We start from the raw sequence: 16620 nt of genomic DNA on the forward strand, positions 1-16620 counted from the left end.
TGACACATGACCATTTCCCTCACTCTGTAACTATGACTTGACTTTTCCTGTGACTGGCATTGCTAGTCCTACTTGAACCAATGAAAGCAAAAGTGTATGTCCAGATTTTTGTAGTGTGCTGTTATTTTTCTCTCCAGTCTATCTATAGGTGATGCTATTACACTCCAAAATATGACCACATGCCACATCCTATTGACTTTTTCAGTCCCTGATACGTTTCCTGACCTAATAATTGTAGATTGGCTTCAATTTAGCATAACGTACATCCTGGCTGTTAATAGTGCACTTTATCAGTATTTGAGCTCAGCGTGTTAAAGAAAAATCAGTGCACATGTCAATTGGGCTTCCCTTCCAGATAATGCTTCAGGCCGGCCACTATGACCCAGAGGGCATTCGCAGCTGCGCTGAGGAGGTGGCAGTCCACTGGCAGCAACTTATGCTGAAGATGGAGGACCGCCTTAAGCTCGTCAACGCCTCGGTGGCCTTCTACAAGACGTCCGAACAGGTACACGTGCATGCTTGCGTGTGTCCTATTCACTTATACCATCGCTAATCTGGGTGCTGTGACTACGTCCAGGTTTGCAGCGTTTTGGAAAGCCTGGAGCAGGAATACCGAAGGGACGAGGACTGGTGTGGAACTCATGAAAAAGTGGGAACGGCGACTGATTGTGACCACCTCGTGCCTCTAATCAGCAAACACCTGGAACAGAAAGAAGCCTTCCTCAAAGTAAGTCCGCTCCTCAGATTTCACTGTAAACGAGATAACATGACCTCTAGATAATATTTTAACCTTTATCATCCCGAGCAACACAATGTAATCAGATCCTAAATGACTGTGACCAATTACAAAATGTGTGATATTAGTGTCTGAACACATTGAATAAGTTTATTTAGGTAAATATATAGATCGCCCAATCTGGACACGTTTGGGACTAAAATGGGTTTACATCACAGTTTCCAACCCTGCATATATATATCATCTCAATCACTATGTGAGATCAAAAATAAATAAAAGAAATATAGGACTGTATGTGGCTGCACAGTGCCGACTGGTTAGAGCGTCTGCCTCATAATTCTGAGGACTCAGGTTCAAATTCTGGTCCCGCCTGTGTGGAGTTTGCATGTTCAACCAATGTCTGCGTGGGTTTTTGCCAGGTACTCCAGTTTCCTCCCACATCCCCAAAACATGTGTTAATTGGACACTAAAATTTTCCCCTCGGTGAGATTGCGAGTGCGACTGTTGTATGTCTCCATTTGCCCTGCGATTGGCTGGCAACCAGTTCAGGGTGTACCTACTCTAACTATGTAAAATGCTCACTACTGACTTTTGACGTCACTGATTGTGAATGGGAATGCGAATTATACATGAGAGAGAAATTTCTGTAGGTTTGCTTTTGTAATTACAATGTCTTTGGTCCTTAGGCGTGCACACTGGCCCGGAGGAATGCCGAGGTGTTCCTCAAGTACATCCACAGGAACAACGTGAGCATCCCAGGTGCTGCCAGTCATGCCAGAGGACCGGAGCAGCAGGTCAAAGGTAGAATGACAACACATATTTATTTAGTTTCTGTAAGCTAAAAATTGGACACTTTATTACTTTTGTACTTTTTCACAGTTTCGGAAGAATATATGGCTGAGTACCGTTGTAGTATCCATCTGTATGTGTTATGATAACACTTGTGCGTTATTATTCATTATTTTAAGATATGGCAAATCCCTCCTGTGATCTAATACTAATTTTAGCCAGACATTTCCATTAGAATTAACATATAATAAATGATGTCTTATATTTAAAATACACAATCTATGTAATTCTTTTCATTTTGCCTCTAGTTTTACACTCAATTTTGGCTGGAATGCAAAGGGTGTGTTCAGGAACTTGCATACACAACCCGTACAGTGGCACATTAATAGTTTTTCTTTCAACATAATGTGTAATGTTTTGATCGTGTTAGTCTGTTAGGATAGGTGTTAGGATATAATATCCAGCTGGTGTTTTTCAATTTCATTTTATTCGTTTAAGAATTTTTTAAAAATATATTTAAAGTTCCCTCGATATTTTATCTCCCACACACTACACATTTGAGAATTAGTGAGAATCGATAAAGAATCGAATCGTTACACAGTATCAAAAATGGAATCGGTATCAGAGAAATCTTATCAATTCCCATCCCTAATGGTACCTTGACTTAAAAGTTTAATTCAGTCTGTCACCAAGATTGTCACTTAAATTACTTGTATCTCCACTCAATTCTCCCCATTGAAATTAATTGAAATTGTATTAATCTAATGGGCTATACATACCAAATCCTCCCCCTGAAGAGAACAAACAAGCTGAAGATAATAACAGAGTTTAATAACCATGGAAGCATGATACAAAAAATCGAAATAAAGTTAAAAAATCCAAAGTGGTTGACGTAAAATGCTACAAAAATAAACAAATATGGACGGAGCCCCACTATAAGGAAGACACCAACAAAGGAACGATCAAAACTAAATCTGAAAAAGCTCAGATAGCAAAAACCAAGAAGATGACTCACGTCAATCTGGACAAAATACCGCAAATATCACAACTGGATATAGAAGTGAGTAAGTCCAAAAGTAGAGCAACAATATAAACAATATTGTCATGCAATACAATAACTCTTTGTCACTGTCTGCATATGAGTGCAGGAGGCTTCGCCAATCCATGCCCATCCAAGAATAGGCATGGGAATTCAAATGAGTTTAGAGATTCTTGCCCCAGTATCAATGCTGCTTATTGATATGATTCTTTATCAATTCCACTTAATACAATGGTATCTTGGCAGCACCACGCAGAACTGATTACAACATCTGCTTCACAGTTCTGAGGACACAGGTTCAAATCTGGCCTTGCCTGTGTGGAATTTTCTTGTTCTCTCCATGCCTGTGTGGGTTTCTCCGCTTACGCCAACATCCCCAAAACATCTGCAGTAGGTTCATTGGTAACTCTAAATTGCCCATAGGTGTGGATTTGAGTGTGAATGGTTGTTTATATATGCCCTGCAATTGGCTGGTGACCAGTTCAGGGTGTACCCTGCCTCCATACCCAGAGTAAACTGGGATAGACGTCAGCAGAACCGCGACATTAACAGGAATATGGTGGCGTATCTGAAGATTGTCCGTAACTTAAATTTTGGCTTGCAACCTAAAGCAAGAAATCAACCAAGAAATGACCTTTGTTTTGTTTTTTTCCCAGCTATCCTGAATGAGTTACTGCAGAGGGAGAACAGAGTCCTGCACTTCTGGACTCTGAAGAAGAGAAGACTGGACCAGTGTCAGCAGTACCTTGTCTTTGAACGCAGCGCCAAACAGGTGTGTGTGCATCTATGTGCTTGTGTGTGTGTACATGTGCGTGCAAGCCCTTGCATGCGTCTGCATGCAAACTTTCAATTAAATTGCAGCACTAAAGGGACATCTGGTGTATTTTATGATGGGAAAACGTTTTTCAGAGCAACTATCATATAATAAATATTGTGTCTGACTGTGTGTGTGTGCGTGCGTGCATGTGTGTGTGTGTGTGTGTGTGTGTGTGCAGGCTCTAGAATGGATCCAGGAGACGGGTGAGGTTTACCTGGCCACACACATGTCATCTGGTGACAGCAGCAAGGAAACGCAACAGCTCCTCAATGACCATCATCACTTCAGACTCACTGCCAAGGTACATCTTGTGTGTGTTGCCATTGTCTTACCGAGCCACGTCATTCAGTACACATGCTCATCTGCTCTACACATTCATTTATTTTCCTTACTGCTTATCCTCACAAGGGTCGCAGGCATGCTGGACTCTCTCCCAGCTATCTTTGGGTGACAGGCTGGGTACACCCTGAACAGTTTATCTCCCAATCCCAGACCACATCTGAGCTAAAGAAATCCAATAAAAATTCGGCCTGCTCAAAGATAAAGCCCATTTTTGATTGACATCATCACATAGGCATATTAATTGTCAAACAGAGGAAGACGCTATACGTTGTGGATGTCTGTCAGCATACACTACGTACATGTCGTTGTTGAAGTATAAGAACTGGGAGCTGTTTCTAATATTTTGGTTACCCTTGTTTAGTTTGCATCAAATATTACTGCTCAGTGTGATGCAGGCCGGTTGTGCCCTAAACATAACAATAAACATGCTGTTCAGCTTGAAGGTAATGTTGATAGATTACCTCAATACATTTACAGGGCATGTTTTGGATCTTTCACATGCACAGTTTAGTGTACAAAAATAGATGACAGCGCAATTCTAATACTCCTAAATTCAGTCATACTGCAAACTGACAGCTCTCTTCTCCATATGTATACTCATAAATAAATAAATAAACACAAAATAAGTGGAAACAGCAGGAATAGAAAAAAAAAAATCGAAGGAGATACAATTTTTAGCCCATTTTGAGTGCTCGTACTAAGATCTGATAAAGAAAATGTTGAGCTAATTATTGTGTGGTTTATGTCAACAGCAAACAAAAGAGAAGGTGAAGCTCCTCATCCAGTTGGCCGACAACCTGGTAGAGAAAGGCCATGTCCATGTTTTGGAACTGAAGCGCTGGGTGAGCACTGTAGACCGCCGCTATCGGGACTTCTCCTTGCGAATGGCCAAGTACCAGGAGAGCCTGGAGAGGAGCCTGGGCGTCTCCTCCGAGGTCAGAAATATTTCCAAGGTTACGCTCATCATTTTGTCCTTGTGCAGATGAACATTTAGTCACGTATACTTTTATTTTCCTCATCATTTTCAGGACAACAAGGACTTAGAGTTGGATATTATTCCTGCTAGCTTGTCAGATGACCCCGAGATCAAACTGCGGGAGCCCAATGATGAGGTCAATGAGGAGAAGAGGAAGTCAGCAAGGAAAAAAGAGTGAGTACAACTACAAGCCAAACAAACCGGAGTGATGAATCAGCATTTTTGCTGCAACATAATCGCTTTAACTGAACTTGAAATATGAATACAAAGTGGTCCAGGTTCTGATACTGTATTGCCATTATATTAATGGAGACCAATCAGTGAATCAGTGAGCTTGCAACTGAACATAAAGTAGTCCATTTTTGCTCCGTCTGGTGTTACCATGGTATTGATGGAAGCCCAATCAATGGACTAGAGCGAGAACTGATTCCTGTTATAATTAAACTCACAACGTACAGATTCACTGCTTGGATGAACATTTGGCAGTTTAAATTTTTTGACGTCAATGATGTCTACTGTAACTGGAAAACGTACCAATCATACTGCTACCAAAACATCTTGACAATCTGTGACAAATCTTAGGAGGACCACTTCTGGTAATAAATTGCCTTTCTTTAGTTCTTCATTTTGGATTATAACAACATATCTTGTGCAAACGCACAGAGCATCTTGTTTCATATAATTTTTGTTTAGGTTCTGGATTCTTTGTCTTTTGAACATATCTTTCTTGAGATTTTACCTTTTTTTCTGAGTATTTTTTTTCTTTCCTGGTTTGAAAGTGTGCTCTGTACATCTTTAATTAGGTTCATCATGGCTGAGCTGCTGCAAACAGAAAAGTCCTACGTCAGAGATCTCCAGGAATGTCTGGAAGTGAGAACCCCCCCCCCCTACTATTTCCACCTGTGGACTTTAAATTGTAATAAATGTTGGGTGTAAAAAATTGTCATATCACCAAGAACGCCCCCCCCCAAAAAAAGCCTGTTTTTTAGACATAAACATTACATCATCAAAGAGAACAAAACATTTTCAACGCTTTAATGTACTAAATGTACTAAATTTGGCCATAAGATGTCAGCTGGACACCAGTCATGTAGGACAAAACCATGATTTATATGTGCAGCTTCTGGTTTACCATTTTAAAAACAACATTGTCACATCAGGTTTTAATGTAATTTGCCTATAGGCCAGTTGCATATTAGCCACGTCTGATCCAGATTGCACATTTGTCAGCAAATTGGAGAATCCAATATAATTTATTTCTGATTGTAATTTATGTTTATCCAGGATCGTGTTACATTTTCCCTCCACTTAGCCATGAAGCGAGAAATAGTTTGGCGGAGGGTCTGTGTTTGTGCTGGTGGCGTTTTTGGGGGCAGGATGTAGTATCTGATGTTCATATGTGTTTTTCCCAGACATATTTGTGCGAGATGACGAGGGCCGGGGATGAGACCCCACCTGCCATTGCTAACAAGGAGCACATCATTTTCGGCAACATGCAGGAGATCTACGACTTCCACAACAAGTGAGGAACTTTTAAAAAAATATTTTTGGGTTAATTACATATTGTACTTCATTATTACCATTAAAGAATGGAATATTGTATATTGTGTGCTGTTGTCTCTAGAAGGAAAAAGAAAGGTGTCTTCAAACTTGTAAAGAACACTTGGGGACCCTGAGGAATTCCCCTCAAAATTTCTATGAATTTTGGATCTTTGTTGTACAGAATCATGTAGTATGTGACACACTATAAAAAATGTACAAGTTGGGTGCTGTAACAATTTCCACTTGTCAGGGAGGATTCTTCACAAGATTTCTGAGAGTGTCGCAAATGTTGGTAATGGGACAATGGTTATTCATTCATCCATCCATCCATCCATCTTAGCCACTTATCCGCACAAGGGTCGTGGGTGTGCTGGAGCCTATGTTGCATGTTTTTGATATGTGGGAGGTGTCATGATCCTGGATTCCAGCCAGGGCTGGGCGTGGCCGTCTAATCGGAAGGGTCACACCTGCGCCTCATGATCTCCGATTAGACCCAGTAGATATAGGACCCGGGGGACGACAGAGACTCTGCTAGATCGTTGCCTCTCATGCCTCGTTCCCGCACTACCGTACACCTGACGTCTACCTCCCATGTACCGACCAACGCCTGTCTCCCGACCTACCCCGTAAGCCTGCCGTTACTGATCTTGCTGCTTGCTTGGACTGACAAACGCTCCGGCCGTCTTTCAGAACTTCATTAACGACGTGCTCCGGGAGTTCCTGAACAGATCTGTCTTTGTTTACCTGGATGACATTATCATCTTTTCAGCAGACCTAGCCTCTCACATTCAACAAGTCCGAGAGGTGCTCCGGCGTCTGCAGCAGCACCAATTATACGTGAATATGGAGAAGTGTGAGTTCCATCAGGCATCCGTGTCCTTTCTGGGCTTCGTCCTGGCTGAGGGAGAGATACGGATGGATCCCGGGAAGGTCGACGCGGTGCTGCGGTGGCCTACCCCCACCAACAGGAGGGACGTGCAGAGGTTCTTGGGATTTGCCAATTTCTATAGGAAATTCATAAGGAACTTCAGTTCCGTGGCCGCTCCTCTGTATTCGCTCACTTCGCCAAATACCACCTTCGACTGGTCCGGGACCTGCCAGGAGGCCTTCGGCAGGCTCAAGGCAAGTTTCACTACTGCGCCCGTTCTCATTATTCCGGATCCCGATAACCAGTTTGTGGTGGAGGTGGATGCATCGAATTCAGGAATCGGAGCAGTCTTGTCACAGAGGAGTCCCAGGGATGGAAGGATTCACCCGTGCGCGTTCCTGTCTAGAAAGTTGACCCCGGCAGAGAGGAACTACGATGTGGGAGATAAGGAACTGCTGGCGGTCAAGAGCGCGTTGGAGGAGTGGCGGCACTGGCTGGAGGGCTCGCAAGTACCGTTCGTTGTCTTCACGGACCATAAGAACCTTGAATACCTGAAGTCCGCGAAGAGGTTGAACGCCCGTCAGGCCAGGTGGGCTCTATTTTTCACCCGCTTCCACTTTAAGGTGTTTTACCGCCCAGGCTCCAAAAACGGCAAGCCGGATGCACTCTCGCGGATCCACGAGGGAGGGCGCACTGATTCAGACGCCGCTACTATCCTGCCAGCGGGGTGCTTCGTGTCCGGGTTCACCTGGTCGATCGAGTCGCGGGTGAAGGAGGCCCTGGAAGAGACACCGCCACCCGCGGATTGTCCGTCGGGCCGTCTTTTCGTCATCCCATCTCTGCGGGGAGACGTCATCAACTGGGCCCATACCAACAAGACGGTCTGCCACCCGGGTATGGCGAAGACACGGTCAGTGGTCGAACAAAGGTTCTGGTGGCCTAATCTCAGCAAGGATGTAAGGGAGTTCGTCAATGCCTGCCCGGTGTGTGCTGCCAATAAAACTTCCCGCCTACGGCCCGTTGGTGAGTTGCAACCCCTGTCCATCCCCTTTCGTCCGTGGTCACACATCGCGATGGACTTCGTTACCGGCCTGCCGCCTTCACAAGGGAACACAGTGGTGTTGTCCATAGTGGACCGTTTCTCCAAGATGGTCCACTTCGTGCCGCTCCCGAAGATCCCGTCGGCCAAGCAGACAGCTCAGTTGGTATTAGACGAGGTCGTCCGTTACCACGGTCTACCCCAGGACATCGTTTCGGACAGGCGTCCGCAATTCAGCGCCCGTTTCTGGAAGGAGTTCTGCAACCTCATCGGCGCTTCAGCAAGTCGGACATCGGGTCATCACCCAGAGTCTAATGGCCAGACTGAGAGGATTAACCAGGAATTAGAGACCGGTCTTCAATGTCTGGTATCCAGGGACCAGAGCAAGTGGAGCCAGCACATCAAGTGGGTGGAGTATGCCCACAATTCCCTACCCTCCGCTTCAACAGGTATGGCTCCACTCCATGTCGTGCATGGGTATCCTCCGTCCCTGTTTCCTCCATTGGTCACAGAATCCACAGTTCCGTCGGCCCTGGCCGTGGTGCGACGCTGCAAACGGACCTGGGAAGCAGCTCGGAGGACACTGCTGCGCATGAGCAGCGCCTACAAGGCCGCAGCAGACCGCAAGAGGAGGGCCGCACCAGAGCTCAGAGTGGGACAGCGAGTGTGGCTCTCCACCAAAGATCTCCCGCTGCAGACGGAATCCCGCAAACTTGCTCCCAGGTTCGTTGGCCCGTTCCCTGTTTCCAAGGTTATTAACCCGGTCGCCGTCTCGTTGAAACTGCCCAGGTCGATGAGGGTGCACCCTACGTTCCACGTCAGCAGACTTCGCCCGAATCGCACGTCGTCGCTGGCTCCTCCGCTCAAGTCCCCCCCGCACCCCCGCATGGTCGACGGTGGGTTGGTGTACACCGTGCGCCGGTTGCTCTCTTCCCGCCGCAGAGGGAGGGGGGTCCACTACCTGGTGGACTGGGAGGGATATGGCCCGGAGGAGCGCGCTTGGATCTCCTCCCGCTTCGTCGTGGACCGCTCTCTCATCAGGGACTTTCACGCGGCTCACCCTGATGCGCCTGGGCCGTCCAGAGCCGGCCGTTGAGGGGGGGGGGTACTGTCATGATCCTGGATTCCAGCCAGGGCTGGGCGTCTAATCGGAAGGGTCACACCTGCGCCTCATGACCTCCGATTAGACCCAGTACATATAGGACCCGGGGGACGACAGAGACTCTGCTAGATCGTTGCCTCTCATGCCTCGTTCCCGCACTACAGTACTCCTGACGTCTACCTCCCGTGTACCGACCAACGCCTGTCTCCCGACCTACCCCGTAAGCCTGCCGTTACTGATCTTGCTGCTTGCTTGGACTGACTCCCTGGTAACTGACATTGGAACGAATAAAGGCTTATTCCGCACTGCTTACCTCTCACCTGAGTCGTGCATTTGGGTCCACCCCCGAGTCTCGTCCGTGACAGGAGGAAACCGGAGTGGATTGAACCTTCACCACAGAACTTTGAGGCCAACGCTTTCCAGCTGCGACACCATGCCGCACCACAATAGTCATACAGTATATCAATATATTCTGTTGAATACAGTACAGTTTTTAAATAAAATGGTTTCAATGTGTTTTAGGGGGAAAACCAACAAAAAAACATAGGTTAGTTTTTAAAAAAAATTTCATTAAAACAAAAAATTTGGATGGCAAAATAGACATTTCCGGGGAAAACGACAACTTCCCTGTGCTAACACATTAACGTCAGATTTGAGTATTTCTCTGGTGATGTTTGCCAATTTGTCCTCTCACTGATAATTGGTAACAACAAAATATTCAAAATTTTGAAAAATATGATGATCTTATATAGTTGTTTTTATTTTTTCAAGATCTTTTGAAGCTAAATATCACTTTTGAAATGGCCAATGAATTTTGAAATGTGTTTTTTTCTTTTTGGAGGCACGACACAGTTTTAGTAATGCTGTATATTGTTTTGTATTTCAATAGGATAATACGTAATTTTTTTTCTTAAATTGATCTTTTTTGGGTCCAAGTATAGCACTAGTGGACTGAGTTTTTCTTTGTTTTTTGTAGGCTTATTAAGGCACTCCAACGTCATCCAAACATACATTTATGGTCCTGGCCCTGTGTACTATGAAGACAAAATTAAAAAGTACTCCCATGAAGAGAGAAGCATACAATTGTCCACAATGTCTTGATATGCTAAACTATTAGGAAGGAAAAGTACAGCAAATCCCAAATCTTAGTAATAATATTTAGCCTATTTGTACTCAAAACTAATGTGACTAAACTTAAAATAAGACTCATCAGCGAAAAAATAACTTCTTAGACAATTTTCGTGCACTCATATGAGTGGAGGAATTTGCCACAGACGTAAGAAAATAATTGTACTCCACGGAGAATTATTTTCCACTTATTTCAAGTCAAAGATGTTTCAAAAGATGTTACTCTCAAGGTGACGAGTCTTACTTTAAGTGCAAGCAGATACATTTTTACTATAAATAAGACAAATATTCTTGGGATTTTGCCTTTTGGCAGTGTGATTGGTTCATTTATTGAGGAAGTACTACAAAGTGCCCAGATTTTGTATGTAAGTCACCTCGAAGGCTTGTTTTGAAAAGGCATTGAGGTATTAAGATGAAATCCATCTAAAACATTGGATTAGGTACATGACAACTTATTACAAAACAAATTTGGTTCTTCTGGTTTGATGTTTAAACTCAGAAGCTGTTCAACATGAACTCTAAGTGAACTTTCGGCTCTTTCATTTGTTAAATCCTTTCTTGAAATCCATTATTTCCCAATGTTTCTGGGCTTCAGTGGCAATTTGTCGCTCAAGCTCGAGTCAGCGACGCTTGTTTTTGTTGGAGAACAAGCTTCTAAAAAGAGTGCTGAATTGGGGCCCAGTGTGTTCATTGAGAACATATGATTACTATGTTTGTTCTGTCTGCACTTGCAGTATTTTTCTGAAGGAGCTTGTCAACTATGAGCAGCTGCCAGAAGATGTGGGCCACTGCTTCGTCACCTGGGTAAGACTTGATTAATGTCAAAAGTAGTCTCATGCCATAATTGAGGAATGTCACGACCCCCGTGATTTGATGCAGGCTGATAAATTCCACATTTATGTGGATTACTGCAAGAACAAACCAGACTCCAGTCAACTCATCCTAGAGCATGCCGGTACCTTTTTCGATGTAAGTATTTTTCATTTTATTTTGTTGATTGCACTTCAACCTATAACTGATGAACAGATGGTTTGGACATGTTGAGAGGTGAGAGAGTGAGTATATTGGTAGAAGGGTGCTGAGGTTGGAGCTGCCAGGAAAACGGGTGAGAGGAAGACCAAAGAGAAGGTTGATGGATGTTGTGAGAGAGGACATGAGGACAGTTGATGTTAGAGAGGAAGATGCACGAGATTAGATGGAAAAAGATGACACACTGTGGCGACTCCTAACGGGATAAGCCGAAAGGAAAATAAGAAGAAGATTGCACTTCAACCTATCAGGACATTTTTAACAATTGCAGCTCACGTTACGCAAAGGAGAACAAGCATGATAGAAAATGGATGGAAGAAACTAACTAAATAAAAATGATTATTTATATCAGGGGGGCACTTCTGCCTCACAGTTGAGAGGTTCTTGGTTTGATTCTCAGCTCAGGTCTTCTGTGTGAAGTTTTTATGTTCTCCTATTGCTTATATGGATTTTCTCTTTCTGTCACTCTCCAAAACATTCCTGTTAGATCCATTGGAGATTCTAAATCAGTGATTCTCATAGTGTAGTACAAGTGCCATTACTGGTGTGCAGGGCCTAGCTAGTGGTGGTCAAAAAAAAGTTGTATTTAACTTTTAAATTCAAGCATTTGCAAGAACTTTGTTTTAAAACATTTATATACAGATTACTTACCGTGATTCCCAGCCTACAGAGCGCACCAGGTTACAAGCCTCATCGAGTACAGTAAAGTAAAGGAAATACCATTTGGTACATACATACACCGCAGCTGTGGAAAAGCCGCAGGTGATCACATTGAAACCCACATTGAAACACGAGATAGAAAGAAAGACAGTGCACAGAAAGATTTTGACACTACCACTAAAAAAAAACGTCTACGCCAGACTGGCAACCATTATCCATGTCTCATGATCATTTGTGGTGGGCTGGCGTGCATTAAAATTGGGGAGACTGGTAGCGGTGAAGTTAGAAAGGTCACGGGATCTGCAACCATCACCTCCGTCTTAGGCAACCAGCTCCCTCAAAGGATGTGCGGATGTAAGTGGTGCATTAAAAATCTGCGGGGGGAAGGCACGGTGGGGCAGAGAGCAGAGGGGAATGCAAGAACACCTGGCCGAGCGTCCTCCCCAGCCCACACTGCAATATAGGATTGTAATTTTTATTGTTACTTCTCACAAATTATATTTTTAGGGGGGTAGCAATTATATCCGGAACTTCACTAATGGTGGACTGACAGGGTCCCTATTCTCCCACAGATAGCAAGGGTCCACTATGTTTTGGTCCTCCATGAAAGGGTCAAAACTGTTCTCAGTATAATGCAGTGTTGCACTGCAAACTACAGCCACATTAATAAACATATTGTGAAATGCATATTTTTCCGACAGTGAGCATGATTGTGTGTGAAGTCTGAATTATTAGATTGTCCCTGTTGTAACAAACGTTTGGGCAGATGAGCAAAGTCATAATTATATATATATATATAAATATATATATATAAAATCCTCTGAATGTATTGCATGAGCAGGACATCCAGCAGCGACGCGGCCTGGCCAACTCCATCTCATCTTACCTCATCAAACCGGTGCAAAGAATCACCAAGTACCAGCTGCTCCTCAAGGTGGGACACAAATGTCAGGATAGTAATAAGAATCACCTTGCTTTTACCCCTTGAAGATGATGAATACAGCATGTTACCTGGTGTGCAATAGGAGTTGCTCTCATGTTGTGAGGAGGGCAAAGGAGAGATTAAAGATGGTCTGGAGGTTATGCTCAGTGTCCCCAAGAGAGCCAACGACGCCATGCACCTCGCCATGTTGGAAGGTACTAGCCCAATAACATCTACTATACGGTTTTACAATAATAATGTCCTCTGCACTAAAGGACTTATCACCAGGTTGCATCATACAATTGAAAAAACATTTCACCTCAATAAATGCCCCAAGGCAAGGAAAATGTTGTATTCAAGTCCGAGTCTGTGATTTGAAGTATCTGCTGATACAGAGTCCTGATCTGGTATTTCAGCATTGAATTTAAAAAAAAAAAAAAAAAGTGCACATCCAGAATTTTAAAGTTTTTTTTTTTTTTTTTGGCTCGAAAAAATGTCACATCATTTATTTTCGTATTGGACACTTAATATATTAATTTCATAAATACCAAAACTGTATGGCACAGTTCTAATTTTTCTTTTGCTTGGGTACGCAAATTGACCATAAAGGTATCATGGTATGAGGGATTCCTCTGTTTAAGAATATCGAACAATACATTTACATAATTATAGCATGTCTTTAATGTTGACTGTGGGGCAAATACACTGTGAATGGCTATGTACTGCAAATGCAGGAAAACATAAAACATAAAACAACAGCACAAGAAAAATGCTGCACTTTAAAAATGTTGCAAAGACAAACAACAGGAGAGAAAAATGCTGAAAGCTAAAATCACTGCAATCACAAAAGACAACTGCAGAGGAAAAATTATCCAAACACGTATAGAGCTCGTGCACGTGACGTCCCCATTTTCACGGCGCCATATTGCCGGTCAAAAAGAGCTGCTCGACATTGTGGGAGACATTGAACCGCAGCAGAATATTCACAATGCCCAAGACTTGTGCTGTTGGTTGTCAAAACAAATGAGACAGTTCTTCAAAGAGATCATTCTATAGAATACCAGCTGAAAAGACCAGAAAAGATCGATGGATTTCCAAGGTGACTGTTGGTAATACACTAAAATTTTATGGTTTCAAATCACGCATGGCACGGAATGTTCCCCTGCTTAAAACAGCACATGTCAAGGCCCGTCTTAAGTTTCCCAATGGCCATTTGGATGATACAAAGGTGTCATGGGAGAAAGTTTTGTGGTCAGATGAGACCAAAATTGAACTTTTTGGTCATAGTTCCACTAACCTTGTTTGGAGGAAGACCAATGATGACTTCCATCCCAAGAAAACCATCCCTACTATGAAGCATGGAAGTGGTGGCATCATGCTTTGGTGGTGTTTTTCTGCACATGGGAGAGGACGACTGCACTGTATTAAGGAGAGGATGACCGGAGCTATGTATTGTGAGATTTTGGGGAACAAACTCTTTCCCTCAGTCAGAGCATCAAAGATGGGTCGTGGCTGGGACTTTCAACATGACAATGACCCAAAGCACACAGCCAGGAAAACCAAGGAGTGGCTCCGTAAGAAGCATATCAAGGTTCTGGTGTAGCCTCGCCAGTCTCCTGACCTAAACCCCATAGAAAATCTTTGGAGGGAGCTGAAACTGTGTTTCTCAGCGACAGCCCAGAAACCTGTCTGATCGAGAGAAGATCTGTGTGGAGGAGTGGTCCAAAATCCCCCCTGCAGTGTGTGCAAACCTGGTAAACAACTACAGGAAATGTATGCCCTCTGTAATTGCAAACAAAGGTGACTGTACCAAATATTACCATTGGTTTTCTCAGGTGTTCAAATACTTATTTGCACCTGTGTCACACAAATAAATCGTTAAAAAATCATACATTGTGATTTCTGGATTTTTCTTTTTAGATTATATCTCTTACGGAGGACATGGACCTATGATGAAAATTTCAGACCCCTCCATGATTTCTAAGTGGGAGAACTTGCAAAATAGCAGGGTGTTCAAATACTTATATACTTCACTGTACATGTGTAGATCCAGTTGTCCAAGACAAGCGGAAGCAAATTAACAGTCAAATTTCTTATCGGCAAAACATCGACTTCGGCATTCAATATGGGTCCTCTACGCCAAGTGTCTCTAATTTTTTTCACGTACCTTAGTTTATTATCATCTTCTAAATGTTTAATGGTATCGAGCAAAACTCTGAATGTAATGCTATAATACATATTTTTGTTTCATCTCAACTTAACTTGCAACAATGCTTGTTTGACCGGCAATTTGGCGATGTCACATGATTTTATGATGTAGGTGCACGAGCTCTATATGGCAGCAGAAAAGAAAGAATATATATTTGTGAAACAGACACCAAGTTCCTTTGTCCTAATTTTCTAACGTTCGGTTGTATGCAGTACAATGTTCTGGTATCATTGTAGTTTTGTTTTTTTCGCCGTCCACACGCATGGAATGCGCTGACGACTTTGAAGTACCTAATTTAACGCTACCTTAGGTATGGAGCTCAAAATAAGCTTGTTATATCTACATAGATGTATACAGTATGCCCTTGCCCATTCGCGGTTCACAATTTGTGGTCCCACATACTCACAGATTTTGCTCTCAAATGTGTTTTTTCCCCATAATGTACCATATTTCCAATACCATAAGGTGCACTTAAAAGTCCTACATTTTCGCCTCAAAAGACAGGGTCTCTTATAATGCGTGCCTTATGTTCACACCAAGGTCCAAAATCTGTAAATGTGTAATTACTCTAATGAAGTACACATACACATGCTAGTGTTTTGTTTCAGTATGCAGGAAAGCTACTGTATGATGTGCCTTCTTGAGGCAGTGAGGAACAATTGCAATTTTACTTATATTAGCAGAAGACACTTACATTCCCCCCCAAACACTGACTGACAGTGTAGACAAGTCATTAGTCGACATATTCAAACTCACAGTGTCATATCTTCTTTTTCTTTCGGCTTGTCCTGTTAGGGGTCGCCACGGCATGTCATCTTTTTCTATCTAAGCCTATCTCATATATATTTTTCACCCGCTGTCCTCATGTCGTCCCTCACAACATCCATCAACCTTTTATTTGGTCTTCCTCTCACTCTTTTGCCTGGTAGCTCTATCCTCACCACCCTTCCCCCAATAATCTCACCCTTTCGCCTCTGAACACGTTTAAACCATCTAAGCCTGCTCTCTCTAACCTTGTCTCCAAAACATCCATCTTTGGCGGTCCCTCTAATGAGCTCATTTCTAATCCTATCCAACCTGTTTACTCCAAGCGAGAATCTCAGCATTTTCATTTCTGTTCCCTCCAGTTCCGGTTACTGTTGTTTCTTCAATGCCACTGTCTCTAATCTGTACATTATGGCCGGCCTCACCACTGTATTATTAATTTTGCCCTTCATCCTAGCGGAGACTATTCTGTCACATAGAACACCAAACACCTTCCGTCAACTGTTCCACCCCGCTTGGACACGTTTCTTCACTTCTTTACCACACTCTCCATTGCTCTGTATTGCTGACCTCACGTATTTGAAGTCATCCACCCACATTCATGCAGATATATTCTGTTTGATTTTTACGGCTAATCTTCATTCCTCTCCTTTCCAG

At 43.2% G+C, this 16620-nt stretch overlaps 1 protein-coding gene across 2 annotated transcripts in view; it reads left to right on the forward strand.

Moving 5' to 3' along the window:
• Positions 1 to 16620, forward strand: part of kalrna (kalirin RhoGEF kinase a) — a 242497-nt gene that overhangs the window by 122131 nt on the left and 103746 nt on the right. For both annotated transcript variants that reach the window (XM_061842645.1, XM_061842646.1), the window contains exons 22-34: positions 356 to 505; positions 578 to 727; positions 1423 to 1537; positions 3221 to 3336; positions 3560 to 3682; positions 4476 to 4658; positions 4752 to 4873; positions 5503 to 5569; positions 6112 to 6221; positions 11113 to 11182; positions 11258 to 11347; positions 12909 to 13001; positions 13093 to 13204. In XM_061842645.1, the coding sequence (XP_061698629.1) occupies positions 356 to 505; positions 578 to 727; positions 1423 to 1537; positions 3221 to 3336; positions 3560 to 3682; positions 4476 to 4658; positions 4752 to 4873; positions 5503 to 5569; positions 6112 to 6221; positions 11113 to 11182; positions 11258 to 11347; positions 12909 to 13001; positions 13093 to 13204 (1501 nt within the window). The remainder of the gene's footprint in view (positions 1 to 355; positions 506 to 577; positions 728 to 1422; positions 1538 to 3220; positions 3337 to 3559; positions 3683 to 4475; positions 4659 to 4751; positions 4874 to 5502; positions 5570 to 6111; positions 6222 to 11112; positions 11183 to 11257; positions 11348 to 12908; positions 13002 to 13092; positions 13205 to 16620) is intronic.

Source organism: Syngnathoides biaculeatus, chromosome 14 (assembly GCF_019802595.1).
Source record: "Syngnathoides biaculeatus isolate LvHL_M chromosome 14, ASM1980259v1, whole genome shotgun sequence".
Lineage (NCBI taxonomy): Eukaryota > Metazoa > Chordata > Actinopteri > Syngnathiformes > Syngnathidae > Syngnathoides > Syngnathoides biaculeatus.